Source organism: Acipenser ruthenus, chromosome 12, assembly GCF_902713425.1.
Source record: "Acipenser ruthenus chromosome 12, fAciRut3.2 maternal haplotype, whole genome shotgun sequence".
In the NCBI taxonomy this organism is placed as follows: domain Eukaryota; kingdom Metazoa; phylum Chordata; class Actinopteri; order Acipenseriformes; family Acipenseridae; genus Acipenser; species Acipenser ruthenus.
Genome location: NC_081200.1, coordinates 35,223,629 through 35,245,041, shown reverse-complemented (window position 1 = coordinate 35,245,041; position 21,413 = coordinate 35,223,629). Strand labels below are relative to the sequence as shown.

General features: G+C 38.1%; 3 protein-coding genes across 6 annotated transcripts; 1 reads left to right on the top strand and 2 right to left on the bottom strand.

The window, feature by feature from the left end:
• Nucleotides 1–866: 866 nt before the first annotated feature.
• mrpl37 (mitochondrial ribosomal protein L37) lies at nt 867–12,844 on the bottom strand. Its single transcript, XM_034028394.3, has 7 exons — nt 12,315–12,844; nt 11,413–11,596; nt 10,071–10,186; nt 9,146–9,331; nt 8,684–8,838; nt 3,772–3,975; nt 867–2,386 (listed from the first exon to the last, which is right to left on the bottom strand). Exons 1-7 carry the CDS (start codon nt 12,706–12,708, stop codon nt 2,309–2,311), a joined length of 1,317 nt encoding a protein of 438 aa, XP_033884285.3. The 5' UTR covers nt 12,709–12,844; the 3' UTR covers nt 867–2,308.
• Nucleotides 12,753–17,274, top strand: LOC117416913 (NADH-cytochrome b5 reductase-like). Of its 4 annotated transcripts, none has more exons than XM_034028398.3 (7): nt 12,753–12,870; nt 13,968–14,172; nt 14,534–14,685; nt 14,774–14,861; nt 15,283–15,387; nt 16,025–16,228; nt 16,374–17,274. In XM_034028398.3, the coding sequence occupies exons 2-7, from the start codon at nt 13,987–13,989 to the stop codon at nt 16,575–16,577; spliced, it is 939 nt and encodes a 312-aa protein (XP_033884289.3). In that variant the 5' UTR covers nt 12,753–12,870; nt 13,968–13,986; the 3' UTR covers nt 16,578–17,274. The 4 variants fall into 4 exon arrangements, with proteins under 4 accessions (XP_033884289.3, XP_033884287.3, XP_058890932.1 ...); XM_034028396.3 differs by lacking the exon at nt 12,753–12,870 and adding an exon at nt 13,081–13,169 and having other exon boundaries at nt 16,374–17,272; XM_059034949.1 differs by lacking the exon at nt 12,753–12,870 and adding an exon at nt 13,109–13,169 and having other exon boundaries at nt 13,950–14,172.
• Nucleotides 17,275–17,285: 11 nt separating this feature from the next.
• On the bottom strand, nt 17,286–21,172 carry LOC117416914 (dynein light chain Tctex-type 5-like). Its single transcript, XM_059034950.1, has 4 exons — nt 21,011–21,172; nt 19,916–20,056; nt 19,399–19,479; nt 17,286–18,278 (listed from the first exon to the last, which is right to left on the bottom strand). Exons 2-4 carry the CDS (start codon nt 20,045–20,047, stop codon nt 17,931–17,933), a joined length of 561 nt encoding a protein of 186 aa, XP_058890933.1. The 5' UTR covers nt 20,048–20,056; nt 21,011–21,172; the 3' UTR covers nt 17,286–17,930.
• Nucleotides 21,173–21,413: the final 241 nt, after the last annotated feature.

Genomic DNA, 21,413 nt, shown 5'->3' with positions numbered 1-21,413 from the left:
GTTTTTTATTATTTTACTTTCACGGCACTGAATTGTAAATCTGGATATCGGTAATGTGAAGGGTATTATTGAAATTATGTATCGCAGTTTAGCATATTGGGTTAAATAGCATTATCCTTGGTTGTGTAGGGATAATATCTTAATATCTCTAGCAGGTTACTGACTAGATATTTGACAATTGATTTCAGTCCGACTCGCAGTATGCTGTTTTATTCAAATGGTTTTGGAGAGGACTGATTATGGACCATTGTTCTGCCAAATCAGTCCTGAATCATGGTAATATCTGACGAGAGCAGGGGTGGATACCCATGGACTACAGGGTTTTATTGTAACTGTATGTACATTTTTTGTGTTGTTGTTCCAGGATTGTGCAGGAAGACTACATGCTGACTCTTTGTACTGTGTAGAGATACTACCCGTTTGCAAGGGTGACTAATGCTGGACTCGGTCACACACATTTAAAACGAGAATGTTCTGCTTCGACATGCAGGTCTCAAGGTAAAGCTGAAATTAGTGTAGCCCCAGATTTGCTGTGTGCAGCCAGATTTGAACTTAAAACAAATCACTGCTGAGCAGAAATATGGGAATATACTGGAAGGGGAGGTCATCCTTGGGTCATTGCAGGCTGTGGTGGCTTGATGTAAAGTAACACCTAGAAGCAAAGCAAATGAAAGTCATGATTTGAGAAGATGTAATTTGCAATGTCCCTTCAGTGAATATGGGCACGTCGGCTTATTTTCTAGTGCTTTATTGGGATCAACGCAGGAAATTGTCTGTGAAAGCGGTACAGTACTGTGAACGTGTGGTTGGTTGTACACAGGGTGTAGTTGGCGCAGTGTTCAGGAATAAAACACAGACAGTTAAAGTTCAATAAAACAGCGCCTTTATTCGGCTGGGTTGCGTGTCAACAACACTTAACTAATGAGCACGGGCGCTACACAGCCATGTGTATCGCTCCATGCAAAACAAGGGTTTACAGTCCTGAAAACAATGAGACACTAACACACGACGCAGACACAGTCACTTCTCACAATTAGTGAGTGCTCTGGTGCAGGTGTGGTGAAAGACAAACAGTTTGTGAATAAGTGGTGCAGTGCAGTCTGGGTTTAGTGCTGGCTTGTAGAGACAGCTCCCGGCTAGTGTTTAGCCGTCTAACAAAGACAAATGACAAACAGTTAGCACATCAAACAAACAAAACACGAAACACTCGAGACAATTAATTACGTCTGTTTCCTTTTTGGTCAAATCTCGTAACCACATCAAAGGAACAGATCACTGGGGCCACTTCCCCTTAATACACTGTCACGCCCTCTTTTGGTGGTGCGGCCAATCCCCTCTCCTCCAATCCGTGACTGACACATCACCTACCGCATTAAGGCGCTGACTTACTGGTATCGTGGCCCCGCCCCCTTCCTGGATGGCCAGCTTCCGACTGACCCTGGAATTAACTGCCAAAACATCCATTATGGGACACTCTGCTCCGGTTATACAGTGGCCTCACAGGTTGGGAGGGAGATTTGTTGACTAGGATTCATTCATTCTCTGTCACAAGTACAAATATTCTTTTCATGTGCATGAGAGAAACATAAGCAATATCTAGAAATTGTTACTTCCATCAAGTGATTTAGGATATTTAAATAACTGTTACCTATTTTGTGTAATACATGTAGAGCACTCTCTGCTTTGTCTACCTTTTTTAATACTATTTTTTTTTAAATACATTTGGACTATCTGACTTGTTCATCATATTGAATTTGTAGTCCAGTAATGAGGGAGCACTTTATTGTGGAAAATGATTACAGACAGGGGGCTGTCTTATGTACACACAAACAAAACTGTTGGATGCTGACATTGATAGAGCAGCTTAATTACATAATGTAAACCTTAAGGGTGCAGTTCACAGTTAATGCTCTTTAAAAAAAAATGTATCTAATGATTTTATATTAACTATTAGGATCAAATGTTTCATTGTTGTAAATTTAACAGATGCCTTTTGTACGATAAAATGCATACAGTACTATAAAAATGTGTTTAGCTATAAAAACCAACACTTGCAAATAGAAACTGTTGTATTGGTTAAAAAAAAAAAAAAAATCCAGCAGAAACAGCATCCCTTTGTAATACTTTTTATTATCAAAGTATTCTAGGAAAAATGACACGTGCAAAATCTCAATCTAGTTTAGATCCATTTTCTTCTGTCCTCCAATGTAGTGGATGGAAGGCTGGTTACTGTGAAAAGCACAATGTCACTGTTGCTAGGTCAACAGCACCCTGGTGGAGAGCTGGTTGTGGTAAAGAAGTCACAGGATCACACAGCTCCATGCAAGTGCAATGCAAGAAATTTCTTGAATGTCTCTGGCTGATACCCAGATAATCCAGCAGGAACCTTTTAAGGAGAGAGTTGAGCTCACATTACAGTTTGCCTCACACATACTGTTATTGCAATAATGATTTTTGGACAGCACTATGTGGTAGATATTTAAATTCATTACATAGTTATTAATTAACTATCAGTCTTCTGATCATATGTTAAGCTTACTAATAATTAGGGCTGCAACGAAGGGTACGTTTTGACCTTCAAAGGTTCGGAACACATTACCAAAGGAAGGTTCCAACCTTCGATGGTACTAATTTGCATAATTTACTGATGACAGCACCAGAGCTAGTTGATTGAAAATCCTATTTTACAGGTAATCTATATAGACATTAGCATGTAGTTTAAACATACGTTATCTAAAACAACAATCATGTTTTTATAATTTCAATAAAAAAACATTGTTTATGTTTTGAACGTAATTGATGCTGCTTACGATATATACAGTACGCTTGCATTGCAGCAACACCAACTGCAGCGGACTTAGGCAAAACAAAGCTTTATTTAACAGTCACCGTTCCAAGCAGGTTATCAGTCACATTTTACAACTACTAGTAATACTAACAATAATATGAACTAATGCTTGTCAAATGACCCCAGAGATTGGTTGTGCCTCCATTAGGCAGCAACAGTTGCTTGGTCGTCTGGGCATTTAACAAAAAAAATTCCTAATAGCAGAGGGGGTTCAAGACATTTCTTTCAATACAGTTTACACTATACAACACTTTGCTGTCAAGATGGTGAATGACTAAATTAAAGGTTTGCCTCTAGATAACGAGCTGGAGGGGGGAGGGGCAGACAATGCTCAGTTTTAAAAATTAAAATGATTTGTGCTATCGTATATTTCAAACATATTCTACCATAGCACTTCTCTTACCCTGTCTTGCACATTAGGTATTCAGTACATATTTCACTGTGCTTTGGATACTATACCTGCTCCATACATGGCAGCAGCGCCATATAGAGTTGCTACATATAACGATTTGGTAGTGGATTTTAAAACAACTTTTGTTTATGTAATATGTATTATATAAATCCCAAACCCCTTTTTTGCATGAGTGACATTTAATGTGATTTTATAATACTCACACATTGTCAAACTGTTTCTCTTATGAGGGGGAAAAAAAAAAAAAACAGTGTGTGTGGGCCATCTGACGGGTTTAAAACTACCTTTGAATTACTGGCTAGAAAACGCAACTTCGAACACAGCCCTACTAATAATCATTCACACCTCCACTTCATCGTCCACCCTCTTCTATTACACTAAAAGCAACACATCCGTGAATGGTTTCTACCATTTGTAATTTCAAACAGTCCACGGTGTTAATTCAGATAACTTTGTGAGTCACTTCAAGAAACTATGCTCAACAAAAATGAGTGTGTTTTTAGATACTTACTGTGACAACCTTCTTTTTAATCAAAGGGCGGCATTTTGCATAGTCATACAGGAGCTGATCTTGATCCATCCAAACCAGGTTTTTCACGCCAGTGTCTGGGCCCAGGTCTGTGGTGTTCAGCTGAAGCACGATGAACTGGAACAGCCTGCCATCTGTAGCAATGCTCTGCACGACAACAGGGTGCTCCAGAACCTGAGGGTGCTCCTGTTGAGACAAGTAATGCTCTGTATGAGGGGAAATGGAGGAATCTTACAACATGATACTGGAACTCAACAGCAGATAGTATACAAAGAAAGAGGTGTGGATGCTGAGATTTCTGCTTCCTGTGGTGAGTGGTTCACATGGCAATGCTGTTCTAAAAAACGATTTCAAGAAATGTCCCGGCAAAAATGGTGTGATCTGCTGTTTTTAAGTTCTCAACGACGGCTAGTTGGTGCCCATATTAAACAGATAATGCAATAAAACAGTGTCATCTGCAGAACAAGATGGTCCCAGAATATTATTGCTAAGTTTGTTTGCTTTGCAGTGAATAGGTTATCCACAGCTGCAATGCAAAGTGCCGATTGACACATAAACCAAACGTAGAAAACACTCTTTATGCTAAACTATTATTAGGGCTGCTCTGATTAGTCAACTAGAGTTGACCGCAGAAATATATAAAATAAAATCAACCAATAGAAGATCTGAATTTTCTCCACAGCAGTCCAATCATAAGTGAGTGGAGACGGGACATAAACAGTTGACAGTCTTGAATAGGTTTAACCAATGGGAGAGTCAAAGATCTGCCTTGCTTTTACAGCTGTCCAATCATTAGTGAGCAGAGGCGGGACATAAATATGCTAGGGTAAGCAGTAAGAATAGCTGAATTTCACACAATATTGCTAATATTATTGAGAGTTATTATTGAACTTAAGTCAATTTTTAGAATTGCTTTTTACAAATTAAAAAAAAAAATGTCATCAGAAACGAGAGACATGGTAGTCGATTTGGTTACGAATCCATTTTTAAGAACTTTCTCAGAAAAATTGAAGAGTTAAAGGGAGGTATACACGACAAATACCTGGACACAGGAAGAGAAGAGGTATACTTGCCACTTCCAACATTCAAATTATTAAAAGGTATCCGTGGCTTACCGGTAGCTGTCAATTAAAAAAATACTGCTGGAACCGTCTTTTGTTCAGTACAGAAAAGCGATATGGAACAGCACTGGCTACAGCAATCTAGGATGTCTATCGAAGTCAGCACAAAAACATGACTTCCCAAATTCACTTGCGAGTCACTTTAACACTAAAAACTTTTGGACAAACCCAGATTGATGTTTAACTGGATGAGCAGAAAGCCTAGGGATACAATACATCACAATGAAGAAGTAAGAAAAAATCACGAGGTTCTTAAAAGCTTGATTGATTCTGTTGTTTACCTGTTGGATCGCAAATGCAACTTGTTTACATCTGAAAGTCACTCCCTTTTAATTGTTAAAGGTCAAAAAAGAACTATGTAAACTTTCAATTGTTCTTGTTAATTCTGTTTTTTGTGGCACCTTCATTTCTCCTGTTTTTTGAGCTTTAATAATAATAATAACAACAAATAATAAACATTAAATCTACAAAAGAAGCCACGCAAAATACTTTCAGTGCAGGCTGTGGCAAGGCGGGGGAATGGAGAGAAAAGTAAGTGTGTGTGTGTTGGTTGACAGCGAAAAAGGGATCCTGCCTTAATGAGTCCTTGCCTGGAATGTGGCTGAGGCATAATTGGGTAATTGCCTGTCAATTAAGCTTCAGCAATAATAGAAGTGCGCAGGAAAGCGCTAAAATTGCAGTTTCTGTGTCTGGGTCACAAACTGAAGGGTGCAAACCTACCTTGGCAGAGCTAATTATCCACTTGTTTGGGCCTATTTGCAATAATAAGCATTTAATATTGTAAATGTTTATTTTAAGCACAAAGTTGACATTTTCTGCTTCATTTTATGTTACCATGGGGAAAAAAAGTAAGAAAATACAGTGCTAATAAAAACAAACACTAATTCCTTATGTCATGTAAGTTTAATAAAATATAATTATATATATAGTAAAGTAAGAATGCTTTCAAAAATAGACATGTTAATAGATTATATTTATCAATTAACTAAAAGCAAAGTGAGGGAACAGAAGAAAAATCTAAATCAAATCCATATTTGGTGTGACCACCCTTTGCCTTCAAAACAGCATCAATTCTTCTAGGTACACTTGCATAAAGTCAGGGATTTTGTAGGCATATAGTCAGGTGTATGATTAAACAATTATACCAAACAGGTGCTAATGATCATCAATTCAATATGTAGGCTGAAACACAATCATTAACTGAAACAGAAACAGCTGTGTAGGAGGAATAATACTGGGTGAGGAACAGCCAAACTCAGCTAACAAGGTGAGGTTGCTGAAGACAGTTTACTGTCAAAAGTCATACACCATGGCAAGACCGAGCACAGCAACAAGACACAAGGTAGTTATACTGCATCAGCAAGGTCTCTCCCAGGCAGAAATTTCAAGGCAGACAGGGGTTTCCAGATGTGCTGTCCAAGCTCTTTTGAAGAAGCACAAAGAAACAGGCAACGTTGAGGACCGTAGACGCAGTGGTCGGCCAAGGAAACACATCATGCTTACTTCCCTTCGCAATCGGAAGATGTCCAGCAGTGCCATCAGCTCAGAATTGGCAGAAAACAGTGGGACCCTGGTACACCCATCTACTGTCCGGAGAAGTCTGGTCAGAAGTGGCCTTCATGGAAGACTTGCGGCCAAAAAGCCATGCCTCCGACGTGGAAACAAGGCCAAGCGACTCAACTATGCACGAAAACACAGGAACTGGGGTGCAGAAAAATGGCAGCAGGTGCTCTGGACTGATGAGTCAAAATATTTGGCTGTAACAGAAGGCAGTTTGTTCGCCGAAGGGCTGGAGAGCGGTACACGAATGAGTGTCTGCAGGCAACAGTGAAGCATGGTGGAGGTTCCTTGCAAGTTTGGGGCTGCATTTCTGCAAATGGAGTTGGAGATTTGGTCAGAATTAATGGTCTCCTCAGTGCTGAGAAGTACAGGCAGATACTTATCCATCATGCAGTACCATCAGGGAGGCATCTGATTGGCCCCAAATTTATTCTGCAGCATGACAACGACCCCAAACATACAGCGAAAGTCATTAAGAACTATCTTCAGCGTAAAGAAGAACAAGGAGTCCTGGAAGTGATGGTATGGCCCCCACAGAGCCCTGATCTCAACATCATCGAGTCTGTCTGGGATTACATGAAGAGAGAGAAGCAACTGAGGCTGCCTAAATCCACAGAAGAACTGTGGTTAGTTCTCCAAGATGTTTGGGCCAACCTACCTGCCGAGTTCCTTCAAAAACTGTGTGCAAGTGTACCTAGAAGAATTGATGCTGTTTTGAAGGAAGCATTCTTACTTATGGATTATTCTAGGAGAGTGGGGGTCTACAGGCTTTGTCAACAATGTCCGCGATCAGCCCCCTGCCCCCCGGTTGCTAAGTCGCTCCACAAGTGAAACAGGGAAAAAGAAAAGAGATATGTATCTTAATTTTTCACCAGCACCTTTTTCTGTTCCATTATTTTTGCCATTTTCTGCAATGTGAGCTGTAGCACTGCACCCTGTTTAATTCACAGTAGTAGTTTATGGACCAGTGAAATAGCAACTTGCCAAGACAGCCGTCTGCAAGCACCAATGGGGTAGTAATGTAAAAACAACCGCCTTCATGAAATTGTGCCTTATTTTTTCAGGGTTTTTTTTTCCCCATTTTATGTAAAAAAAAAAAAAAAAAGAAAAATACAAACTTCACCAACTGTCACAAATCTGTTCATAGCTTAAAAAATGAAATATTAAAAAAAAGAGAGGGAGAAAATTTGTTACAATTACTAAAATAAAAATAACTAGAGTTGCCAGCAACTTTACGGCTTCCAGTACGAGTACCAAACACTTTAGCAAATAGTGCAGAATGCCAGTAGCAGTACCAAACACTTTTGCAAATAGTGCAGAATGCATACATGGGTTACTATATGTGTTCCATAGTAACCATGACCTTATCTGCACTCTCAGGAGTTACAAACCAGTTTTACATTTGACCTTTAGGAGAGGTTAAAGGTCACAGGCAATGACTTTTTGATAGAGCGCACATGCGTTATTATGTGTGTTCCATAGTAACCATGGCCCGACCTGTACTCTACAAGGAGTTATTAGCCTGTTTTGAAAGTTGATGATGTCATCCAACGTGGCCGCCATGTTTTTATTGTAGCAACTTCCCTTGAACAACGTTTAAAGACAACCACACTAGGATCATGTGTGCCAGTTTTTGGTTCAATCGGACTGTCTTTGTAGTTTGTGATTATGTCGTCTGTACCATGTGATTATGACGTCATGCAGCATGGCCGTCGTACCACACAACCCATCGGCTTCTTATGAACACCAGTTAATCTTGGACTATCCCTCAACAAGTATAGCGACTTTCAGCACTCTCCAATAAGTGTTTTTCGAAAGACGAATTTTTACATTTAGGCAAAATTGTTTTTTTTTCAATCCAATCTGGCGGCCAAACCATGTGACCTACGACATATGTTCAATTAACGTTTACCATCTTCCCATAAGCATCTACCATCCTACCAGTTTGAGCAACTTTTGGCAGAAAGAAGAAGAATCCCAGCAATAACAATAGGCTTCCCTTTATTAAAAATGCGTCAGAATGAATCTACTGATTTAATCAACTAATGCCCATAAATTAACCTATCAAAAATGTTAAATTGAGTGACAGCCCTAGTTATTATGAAACAGATTAAAAGTCAGAATACAGAAAACTAACAATACTCTGTACACTTCATTGCACCTGTAATTTTACACTATCCCGAAACCACCAGTAAGATGCTGACACCACTTACCCCGTAGAGAGATTTGGCCCTGGCCAGGGCATTTCCAAAAGCAAACATGATCATCTTGGCCCGGAGTTGTTCGGGTTTAAACTTGGCAGCAGAGTCCTCTGTCTCAGTGAAGAACAGAGTGTGTGTGTGTGGATAAGGATACCCGTCTCTGAATCCTGAAAACAAAGTAGGTGCAAAAGATAATGATGCTTCATATAAGCTTTGCTCATGGAGGTTGCAAAATGTATAAAACCTTTTTTGTTGCTGCCAATGGGCTAAAGGCAAATACAGTATGTAATCCAAACAGGACAAAGTAAGTAATGAACCAAACATATTCTGTGTCTTAAATAGCAATAAGATGTCCTAATTGGTAATTACAGAGGTTCTTACTACTGAATTATTGGATGTTTAATAAGATTATGATGATACATTCACAATCATTAATTGAATTTGATTCTGAAAGCATTCAGCTTCAAGACCTACCCGTGTCATTTTTCTGATCGTACACGTATGTACACTGCAAATCAATGGTGGGAGAGATGGGGTAGAAGGTCTCCAGAGTGTGGTTTTCTGTGGCCAAGACTTCACCACTCTGGGCCACCGCTGGCAGAGGTGTCATGCTATTCAACAGCATTCCATTCAGGCCTCGTACTTGGAAAACATCTGACTCTAGTGTAAAGAAAAGAAATAACCACGTTGCCTCATACACAGTCATAAGATCATTTGTTTTGTTTTTTTCCAATGAATAGCAGTAAGTCACTCCTAATAATTTAGAGGGTCCTTTATAGATACAACTTGCTTTGTAGATAATAACCACAGCCAGGAATATATACTGTATATATTAAACGCAGCAACTGTCATCTCAATGGATTAATAAAACATTTATATTCTACAAAAAGCTACCTCTAACTATTTACAAAAATTTGGTATTTTACCATTCCTTTGTGTAAACCGAGAGCATGTAGTCATTTGGAAACTTTAGCTCTTAATAGCTGTGCACACACAGACACTTCAAGCGGTCTTGTAAGGTCATGTCAACGAAACCGGAGTACACTGTGAAAGTTTCATTTAGACAAGCAGATCAGGTAAGCAAGGTGTATTTACCTGGACCTGGGTCTTTGCAAATACTTGCATTGGTTTTCATTTGTCAAATCTGAGCTAGTGAGGTCGAGCTCCAGAATCAGAACTAATGAGGCCTAAAGTAAAGGGTAGGTCAGTTTGTTCAACACAATTTTCAACTGGTTTCCTACTGGTTAAACAAAAGTAAGCTGTCATTATTTACTGACCAAACCAGTCCATATAATCATCTGTAATTCCCTTGTATTGGGTACTACTGCTTCATATCCTTGCACTTAATTCACCTCTCTGCGCCCTGCATTAAGTTTTAAATAAACAAATGGAGTCTAACCTCGGTTCCACAACGCCGCCACTCCATAATTTTCAGCCAGTATCCTCTTGGAAAGGGATGTGTGTTTTACTTGTAGAGTCCCGCACAAGTGCAGCAGATCCCGGAGCAGCACAGGACTTAAAAAAATAAATAAAAATGCCTTCAAATGTTTCTGTACTAAAAACGGATTGTCTTGATCTAGCAGCTAATCAATAACATGCTATATGGACTGTATAGTTCAATCATTTTCTTACCCCATTTCTGAAAATTGAGGAGGTAATGACCAGGGATGTAACAGAATAATGTAAATCTAAACCCACATCTCAAGGTTTTGGTCTCTACAATCTCTATGAAACTAACACGGCACACAACCTCTGACAAACAGTCAATTTTTTGGTTGATGCCCATTGCTGACCAAGACTAATAGACTTACAGAATACAGCTGTGTACCAAATTGTAATCCAATATCCAAAAGCATTTGGACCAGGGCTTCCCAACCCTGGTCCTGGAGACCCCCTGTGTCTTCTGGTTTTCATTCCAACTGAACTTAATTAAACCCTTAATTGAATTAATAATTTGCTTGATTAGACCCTTTTACTTGTTTTCACCTTTTAAACAGTTGCAGATTTCAAGTTAGCTATAACATTTTATAAGTAACTTTGCAACTTTTTAGGATCTGAGAAAGGTCTAATTAAGCAAATTATCAGTTCAATTAATTGTCTAGTTAAGTAATTGAGAGTTCAGATGGAGTGAAAACCAGAAGACACAGGGGGTCCCCAGGACCAGGCTTGGGAAGCTCTGATTTGGATGCTTCTCACCTGAAAACCAAAATGTCATATTAGCACAAAATGGCAGCCATATTGTTAGTTCTCTGGTACATTTCACAATAATGTGATATCTTGTAACAATTGTAAGTCGCCCTGGATAAGGGCGTCTGCTAAGAAATAAATAATAATAATAATAATAATTTCACCTGAGATGTATATATAAGGTTATTTAACACGTTAACATCAAAATTAATGGTTTACTACCCAAGATAAGAACATAAGAACGTAAGAAAGTTTACAAACGAGAGGAGGCCATTCAGCCCATCTTGCTCGTTTGGTTGTTAGTAGCTTATTGATCCCAGAATCTCATCAAGCAGCTTCTTGAAGGATCCCAGGGTGTCAGCTTCAACAACATTACTGTCAGCTTCAACAACATTACCAACAATATCAGACAACAATATCAGACAAGTGCAAGACTTGATGATCAAACTTCTGTGTATAGAGACAGAACCATTACCACAAAAATGTTGGGCTTGTCATTAATCTGAAAAGGTGCAGTTTCTACAGTACTATACGACAGTTTCTTGTGAGCTCACCAAAATCTGTCACGTTTGGGTCTTAGTGCGGTGGTGTCCCAAAAACGTGAGTGGCGGATTGCTTGCTGGACTCGCTCATCCTGGTCCTCAATCTGATTGGCTGGGTCCTCAGCCAATGACAGGATGTGTTCAGGAAGACCCTGTATTAGTTTGGACTTGGTTAACCACAGTGCTTGTCTGACACCTATATGAGAACAAACAAAATCAGCATAAATTCTGTACTTGCAAACTCATCTATCCCAACCAATAGCCTTAGAATATGTGCCTAATCTGGTAGAAAATAAAGTAAAATCTATGGGAAAACTTTTTGTAGTTTAAGTAACCCAGTCTAAATAAATCGGCATCTAAACCTTCTTCTAAACCTGCTAGCACAAAAATGAGTTGCTCGGTTCGTTTTGTATTAGCAGCCAGAGAGAAAAAAACAGAATAATTGAACATGTTTAATTTCTGAGGAGTATGTAGTAGTTAGCACGTGTTACTGCCAAACCGTCATTTTTCGCACTGCGGATCCACAGCAAAGCCACCAGACCTAGTGTCGGAGGAAAACACGGATCTGAATGGCTCCACTGCAGATCCGCGGGCGCCCTAAAGTATCAGCCACAGGGGTCAGTAGATTGCCCTGACGACCTCAACCCTACCTACCCGGGCGGTGCTCCGCCTGCGCCGCCCCCTAGGAACCCTCGTTCCAGGCTATAGGTCGCATAGTAGTTATCTCTTTTAACATACATATTACTCACCAAATTATCTGACAAAGTACAGTTTCTACAGTACTATATAAAAAAGTTCCCCTAATTAAACGAGACATGATAACTGTAGTATTTGGTGGTAGGTTACATTACAATGTGGCACTATGGGCACTGCCCAAATACGATGTGTGTGAAGCCGCTCTACTGTAAAGTTACCTTCCAATATTTTTGTTCTCTGATTAAATATGTAACAAGGGTTTTCTTTGTGCAACTTCATCTCTTCATTATCAGGTCCACGATAATGATGGGGGTCGTGCCAGTCTCTTTGCCACTCAGGGAATATGGGTTTTGCCAATCCTGGCACAAAGTGCATCCTGTCGGCGTAAGTGACGCGCTCCAGACCAGGAATGTCAACAGTTTTCTTCTCTTTCCTTGACGGAGGACCCCTTCCAAACAAGGACCATGTCGCCGAGAAAAACCTGCGCCCGCCAACATCACATCTTCTTCTGTGTGAATATTTTAAGAAAGCAGATCTCGAAGCGTTACCTTTTTGAACCGCTAACAACATTGGTTCGTTAGACCTAACCCCGTGCAGTACGACTTTGAACATATTTAAACGGTTACGATTATATTACAGAGCAATTCAACTGAGAAGACTGCTGATATGACCTATTCTAAATCACTTTATCCCAACCCCTAAAATGTCAGGAGGCAGCCATTTTGCATCACACTCAGCATTGTGGGTATTGAACCCCCTCGGGTCAAATTGTAGGTAAGGGGCCGTGAACAAATTCATATCATGTTTTAGAAGGAAAATATTTTTGTTGGGGGAAATAAAATTAATGCTGATGTTTTTTTTTGTTTGTTTGTTTGTTATTAGTGTAAAACACCCTAAAAAGAAAGTAGTGTATTATGCACGTATGCATTTAAATTAATTCTCGCCTTGAAGTGCTGAAAATGTCTACAGTTTTGTGTTTGTATAAACAGGTGTAGCTATCCCCTAATGAAACCTCACCCACAGAACACTATCATGAAAGCTGTACACTGTTGAGATTGTTTTGCAAACTATGGGTAAACTGAATTCAGTCGTCCGTTTTGGAAGAAAAATATATTTTGTAAATATATTGACATACAATATATTGTTATTTTAGTCTGAAGGTTTTTAATATTATTGTTTTTTTGGTTTGTTTTAAAAGTATTCACATGGCAAAATAAACTAACATTTGAGAATGATTTATATATTGTACAATATAATGACAATATATTGGCATATATTCTATAATATATTTTGTAATCTTCAATATATTGAAATATATTAATCAATATATTACATTATATTTCTCAATATATTAAAATATATTCTCGTTCGGTAAGGGGTTGCTATTTTAATGGAATGCATTTTAAATAATTATAACTCAGTTGATACATACATATATGCATGTCGCCGTAGCCCCACTTATTAGGTTGCATGCTATTTTTTTTTTTCCAAATGTTAATCGTCCATTTTTGTAAATGTTATGTTTTGTTTTTAGATTAACAACAATAATATTGAATTTAAAAACCCTGTTTAAAATATGAAGTATTGCTACAAACTGTACACACAGTGTGATTTGTTACAGTATGCAATAAGGTATACACTACCCTCTAGTCAACATATAAACACCGTGTTCTTTATAGTAGTAACGTTAGGTCTCCCAGGGATTGCCTAAATCTGGCAGATTCCCATGGGAGCTCTGTGGCTCAGAAAACTGGTCCCTGCTTTTTCCATTGGACATAAGTGTTTTCAACAGTACATGTTATAATCATGTCAACCAATGTGTGATGCATTTATTTTGTTCCCTATATAACCAGCATGTGTGTACTTTGCAGTAATCTGTAATTACAGACAATGGGTGAATGTGATGATGAAGACTGGCTTCTATTAAAACCAAAGGAGCCCTTGCCCTCTCAGTGCTGTGCCAGTGGCTGTAAGCCCTGTGTATTTGATATATATGAGCGTGAACTGGATAAATGGAAGAGAGCAAGAGCGAAGGGGGACATTGACCTTCTCACTGGAAAAAGGGAGGCCCCAATGGTAAAGACAGAAACATGCTATTCTGTATAAAGCTGTTGTTTTCTTCTCAAGTTGAAGATGGATCCTGCTGATTGTTCTTCAAATGAGACAAAACAGATTCCTATCTGCGTTTGTGAGTCTTAAAATACTGCACGCAAAACCAAAGCAGGACAACCAGTACAAATAATTACTACTCAAATCATTTTAAGGGTTTTCAGAGTTTTTAACTTGAAACTGAAACTCCCATGAAACAAAACAATAACTGGACTAGTTTGTGTGCTGATTTCTGTTTTCCATTCAGAATAAACCCTAACTTCAGAATCGGATAGACGAGTGTTTAAAACGAGAAAAGCCTTGAACTAACCTAACTTTATTTTTACAGAAGAGTGATGACGTACTGCTCAATCCAGAGTGTTTCAGTGCTTTCCAGTTGGAGTCTTTGAAGAAGCTGACGGAGGCTGCCTCCCTATACAGATTCAGAGTGCCAATTGGTGTCCACCTAAAGCTGAGTTTAGGACAGCATCTTGTCTTGAGGTACTGTGGAACTGTATCTCTCTTTCTGAGTGTAAAACACTGTGTGACAATGTGTCTGTTTTGCTAATAATTTCAAATGTACTCACAGGGGCACTGTAGATGGCCTGGAAGTGCAGCGAGCATACACCCCAGTTAACAGAGTGAATGCTGAAGGATACTTTGAGGTTTTAATCAAGGTACTGCGAAATGGAGCTTTTATCAGAACACATCCTGTTTGTTTTAAACATGTTAGAAATGCTTCTTTGAGAGGTTGTGTGAAAAAGAACAGATACAAAGTTATGCCATACCGACCTGGGTCGTTGCTAATCAATTATAATGTATCTTCAATTTATTTGGTCACAGCTTATGTGTTATCTCAGAAATTATGATGTGTAAGCTTGACAGCATAACTCATTCCCTCATTATAATGTAAAATGTTTTCGCTTATGGCAGCAGAACTACCACTATATTTTTGCTTAACTAGAACGTGAATTATACGAATTTCTGTTTCATAAATTAGGTGAACTTGAAAGTTTCTAGACTGATATTGACTGTATGTATTTTTTAATTCAATGATATTGATTCAAAGATATATGCTTTTTATATATCAAATCTCAGCTCTATGAAGATGGGTTAATGTCACAGTATATTAAGACCTGGAAAGTAGGAGATGTCATTGATTGGCGCAGGCCATTTGGAGGATTTCCATATAAACCTAATAAGGTTCGTCAATCATCTAATATTACTATTCTATCAGGTTTATATATATATATATATATATATATATATATATACACACAAGCTTGTCCATATATATAATACATGGATGGCTATATTTGCATCCTGAGCCATTCGAAAAAAAAGGCATAATACAGTTTATAAATTACTCGACCTTCGGTCTCGTAATTTATGATGTCACAGAAACCCTATTTTCCTGTAATTTACTGAAGCCCATCTATATATATATATATATATATATATATATATATATATATATATATATATATATATATATATATATACATACAGTACAGCATGGAGTCAAATTAAGACAGTCCAGTATGTCTGGATAAATCCTTAATCATTTCCCACTAAATCTGTGGTGTCCTTGTCTCCCACTTTCACTTAACATTGTTTTACAATGCTCAACATTTCAGCTCCTGTCGTTCACACCATTTCATGTGGTACTGTAGTGGTACAATAGTGCACCATGTGAAGCTTAATCATGACCTCTGTGGTGTAAATGTGGGGTTAAAGGTTTTAGAGTAGTGATAGAGGTCACAGCTTCACATCATAATCACGGCCACCTAATAAATACATTTAAAAAGTAAAATGTTCTTAAGGTTTTTTTTTTTTCTAGTATGGACATCTTCTGATGTTTGTCTCAGGGACTGGGATAGCACCCATGCTTTCCATAATACAATCCATCACAGACAATGAAGAAGATGAAACCTTTGTAACACTGACAGGCTGCTTCAGAACCTATGAAGACATCTACATGAAATCACTTCTTCAAGAGCAGTCACTGTACTGGAATGTTAAAACGTTCTATGTTCTGAGCAAGGTGAGTAAAGCAAGCTCTTATAACCCTACAGAGTAGTACATAATAAGGAGGTAATAGATAACAACTGTTGTAGATTCCTTCGATGGAATTATCCAGAACACCTTAGTATCCAGTGTTTTTTTAATTGTGTGTCGATTGCATTTAGGAGGAAACGCTGGAAAACCTTCCATGGAGTTACCGTGAGAAAACTCATCTGGGTCGACTGAACCTTGAGGTGATAAAGACTTTGGTGAACTCTTGCAGGAAAGCCCCCTTTGCGCTTGTATGTGGCTCCGTCACATTTAATCAAGATGTGCTCAACTATCTGAGAAGTGCGGGATTGGATGAGGATTCCTGTTTTATGTTTTAAGTACTGTGCAGATTTCAAATCTGAAACATGAAAGAAGGTGATTTGCGCATTATTTTACACAAAAATTCTTAAAGATGGTCGTGGCCTAAGGCTTCATCCAGAGCCCACTCCCATGTTCTCCAGTGTATTGTCAGTTACTGTGTACAGTTTTGCATCACCTATATTTTTTTAATTGAAACTATATGAACATAATTTAGGTCTTTTATTCAACATCATGTAATCAAGAAACTACAACATGATATTGCAAAAACTTACCAGAAGCCGTAAAGTAGTACAGTATTTCATGTTCGATTTCAGTGTGTCACAGTTTCCAATGTTTGTCATTAAGCATGAATATGGTAATATGTAATTGAATATGTTAATATGTAACTGAATATGTTAATGTCACATTATTCAGCAGGTTGCATTCAACTTTATGAAGCAAAATGTGTTAATTCTATAGGGTGATGCAAAACCTTTGGCCACAGCTGTACTGTTACACTTGTTTATTTTTGATCCAGGGGATTAACCAGACCTGTGTCGTTGTACTCCGTTTGAACTGTGCTTTGTTTTACTGTAAGGGAGCTTGGTAAAGCCTGACAAGGTGCATGTCTAGACAAGTACTTTATTATTGCAAGCCCTCTGTATTAATAAAAGATCAGAGCACCATACTGCCTTCCAGTATTGTATAGTCCTGTTCCAAGGTAACCCCCTCGTCTTGTATTGATATGTACAGCCTGTGGTCCCATGGGCATACAGAAAGAGTCTTTTCTTAAGAAATGTCTGGTGTTTGTATCTGTCTTTCTATTCTGTTGAACAGTAAGTGACAGCTCAGGGATTTTGTTAAGAATGTCATTGGATTTGTTTCAATTTAACCATCTGTTTGCTTCCTGTCTGCTATGCAGTTCATACGTCGTGGAAGCAGTTCTGAATATAAAAGGGAAAGTTAGAGTTGTTGAACAATGAAACTAGGCAGGTAGCAACAGTAGATCATGGGTAACAAGATGCTATGGTAGGTCTTGCATCATAAGGGGTGGTCTACAATTGCTACTTACTTTCATTGTTGTCAGCTAACACATTTTTCCAGCATATCTATATACTGGTCAAGATAACTGCTATGGGCCAGCTCACATTAACATCCAGATCCAGCTGGAAGTTAAAGCAAAATAAAGTGTGGAACCAAGGGTCACTTATTATTTCAGATTATAAAAAGTAAAAAAGATGAAACGGTGGAGGAATGGTAATGGTATTTAGTGCCACAGGAAAAAAAACTTTAAAGCTAGGTTTAAAAGCAGATATGTCGTTGTAAAACTCTGGCTAGTGTGCAATAGTCTATATACTTGAGCTGTAGCAAAACACAGAAATAGATTAAATTCACTCGGAATACACAGCAAAAACAGTTGCGATGCAAAAGAGGGTGCGGTTCTGGTAGGTGTAGGAGGTGAAGTTGTCAGCGTGCGAGTCCCAGAGGCAGCGGCTTGCCACCACAGCGTCCTCATTGGCCTTCTTGCCCAGCGTCACCACGCACACCAGCTTGTACCGCGGAGGGGTGCTCTTCTTCACCATGTCTTTGATCTCCTCGCTGAGATCCTGTGTCAGTTTGGTGCAGAGGGTTGGATCATAGGAAACCTTTTCAAGCTTAGATCGGAGATACTCTTGCATCAGTTTGTCCACAAGGGTGCTGGAGAATTTTTCTTTGGGTTTAGAGGAAGTGTCAGGGACCTACAAGAAATCAGTCAAATGGAGAAATATAGTGGATGCTAGTTGGACTACTTTTATGAACTATAATAGAACTTAGACGATTACATTAAACTAAATACAGGAGTGTATATGGGTTACAGCAGCTTTTAAGTTTAAATGAAGGACCAATCTCAAAGCAGGAAATCATCTATAGGCATTTTGATTTGCTGGAACCAGAAATAATATAAATCCACATCACTGTGTTTATTGCATTTCACTAAAACATTTTTTGTTCCTCACAACAAAAATCACCTGAAAACTGCTTTCAGCTGATCGTGAGATGTGTGTGGACTGGAAAGTGTATTAAGAACTGTACACTATGCATCACTAAACACTGCTTGCTTGGATCATTATGATAACAGCACAACTTGTCTATATTTGATGCTAAAGAGATAGATTATCTTCTGTTTTGCAGTTTCTGGGGTTCAAATATTGATACAACTGCGCAATAACTGAATTGTAAGGTTATCTGTTGATGGATGGTGACAAGTTGAACCCATGTAAGCTGATTTATAGTTTACAATCCCTGCTATCAAGATATGATCTTGTTTTCTCTGCTTGTTTAAATATTGATCTATGTTTATGTTTCTATACCTTTTTCTGTTGTATTTTCTAAATATACAAAACGCACCATAGGCAAGTAGCAAGCACTCCTATGAATGTTTTCCTGCCGTTTACACACTGTGAGAATTCAATTGATCTAAACAATGGCAATCTTAATACTGCCTCTGATAATTAAAATGTTTGTTCTAAGGTTATAACAAAAACAATCAAAAATAGTGTAGTATGTCAAACCCACCACTGTTTAGATTGAATAACCGACCCATTTAGATCAACTGAATTACCCCGCAGTCTGTAAATTTGCTTGTGGTGCGTTTCTATGTAATATAATGATGACATACTAAAAATTGTTTGTAAAGAATCTAGTTACTAGGGCTATAGAGTTACTGCTGTAAAGAAATATGTTTTTCTGCTTATAATGCACATTGGATTTATATGCCATAGTCCTATGAAAAAAAACACATGTTTAGCCATGCACTTTATTTCTGTTAAAATCAGAAATGATATCAGAACCCACTCCCATGCAGCAGATTACATTTACCTGGTCATCAATGATAGTGACAGGCTTCCGCAGACGGGCCCCAGTCCCTCTATTTGAGGCTAGTTTTAAAGCAGTGCGTTCCTGATAATCAAAGACAATTACTGTTGTAACAAAGATAAATAAACAATATAATGGCATATCCATATAAAAGTTAATCATTGTACAGTAACAGCATGGCAAAGAGTAATAAAGCATGGTGAAAGCATGGTAAAGCATGCAGAGTAGTGTTCTGTATGTTAGCATTGCAAAGCCCAGAGAGGTATTATACAAATATATATAAAAAAACATTTGTAAACTACAGTGAATGCATAGTATAACCATGGGAAATTATGGGAAAAGTATAGTACAGATTCACTGTGGTAAGCCTTTCTAAGGGACGTGTTGCTTTGCTAGTTTCGATCTGAGATAAACATGCATTTAATCACTCCTGCAAATAGACAACCCATTGCAGGATCACATCATAAATAGGTAATTATACAGCACCACCATAGCACCTTGAAATGAAAGTGAATGTTACCTTGAGCCCTCTTGTAAATTTCTGTGCGGCAAGTAATCCTTTGAGGCTGATCATCCCGTTACTTTGAGATGTAGCCTGCAAGGTTTTAGAGGACTTGCGAGCAAGCTGTGGGTTTGAGGGTTTAGCAGCCATGACAGAGGACTGTAAAAAAAAAAAAAAAAAAAAGAAAAGAAAAAAAGAAAAAGCATTATATTAAATAACAACAACAACCAATTGTATTTCTTATTTTTTTTTTTGGTAGGTATACGAGATAGAGACACAATCTTGTTTTGTATGCTACAGTACAGAAGCTCCAAAATTAGGATGCCCCCTCCCCCTCCCCCTCCCCCTCTTCACACTGTTAGGGACTCTACCTTATAGGGCTGTAACACTTTATAGCCACTTGTATAACTTCATCAATACAGTGTAGTCACTCATATCATTTAAATGTGTTGCGTGCTTAACAGCATGTCATGTTTTAAATGGCATGCCAAAGGTGTGACATGACTGAGTGACATTTTAAGTAAGTAATCATGCAGGACTTGAAATGATAAAATGAATCTATTGTCTCAGTCAATTTAAGGATCATTTAGCATCATGCCTATCGGAATGAATGAAAATGCTTTTGTTAGTATCATGATGAAGTGATTTTGTTGTTTGTATTTATAAGTTTAAACATGTTTCCAAGGCATCACTTTTTTTTTTTGGGGGGGGGGGGGGGGGGGGGGGGGTGTACTTTCTATGCTTTGTAAGGCAACTTACAAAGCATGTAAGGCATAGTTTTATATAATTTCTGGGCTTGCTTTTATAATTGATATACACTGTGTATGATATTTAATGTACACATTATTATTATTATTATTATTATTATTATTATTATTATTATTATTATTATTATTATTATTATTATTATTAATAATAATAATAATAATAATAATAATAATAATGTCTACAAATACAATTTATAGTTTCCCCAGTACAGAAATGCCCATGCAGGTCACATAAGTGATCTAGCCTAAATAACTACATACAATTATATATCGGTGCTTGCCTATCATTTTTACAATTAAATAACGAATGCGTTTGTGAGTAAAAAGTAGCCAGAATGTTACATACCTGCTGTATCTTTCCCCTGAATCCTCTTCGTGCACCTGTTAAATTAATAAAGTGGTGTCTTAAATAATTAGATAACACCTGTTTGTATTAAACTCTTGCCACAGCCCGCAGCTGCTTCTGGTTGCTACAGCTATGCGCGCTTCTTGTTATTCATTTAACTGATCAGTTGCCTTGCCCTGCCTCCGTTTTTGTAAACAATTAAAAGCCTGTACTGGTTAAGTCAACAAGGAAACACACTCATAAATCATGCTTGTGGGACCATTTATTGGCATAGGAAATTAAACCAATGCTGTTTATTGAAGAACTATATTGTTATATAATTAAGAACATAAGAACATAAGAAAGTTTACAAACGACAGGAGGCCATTCAGCCCATCTTGCTCGTTTGTTTGTCAGTTATTGA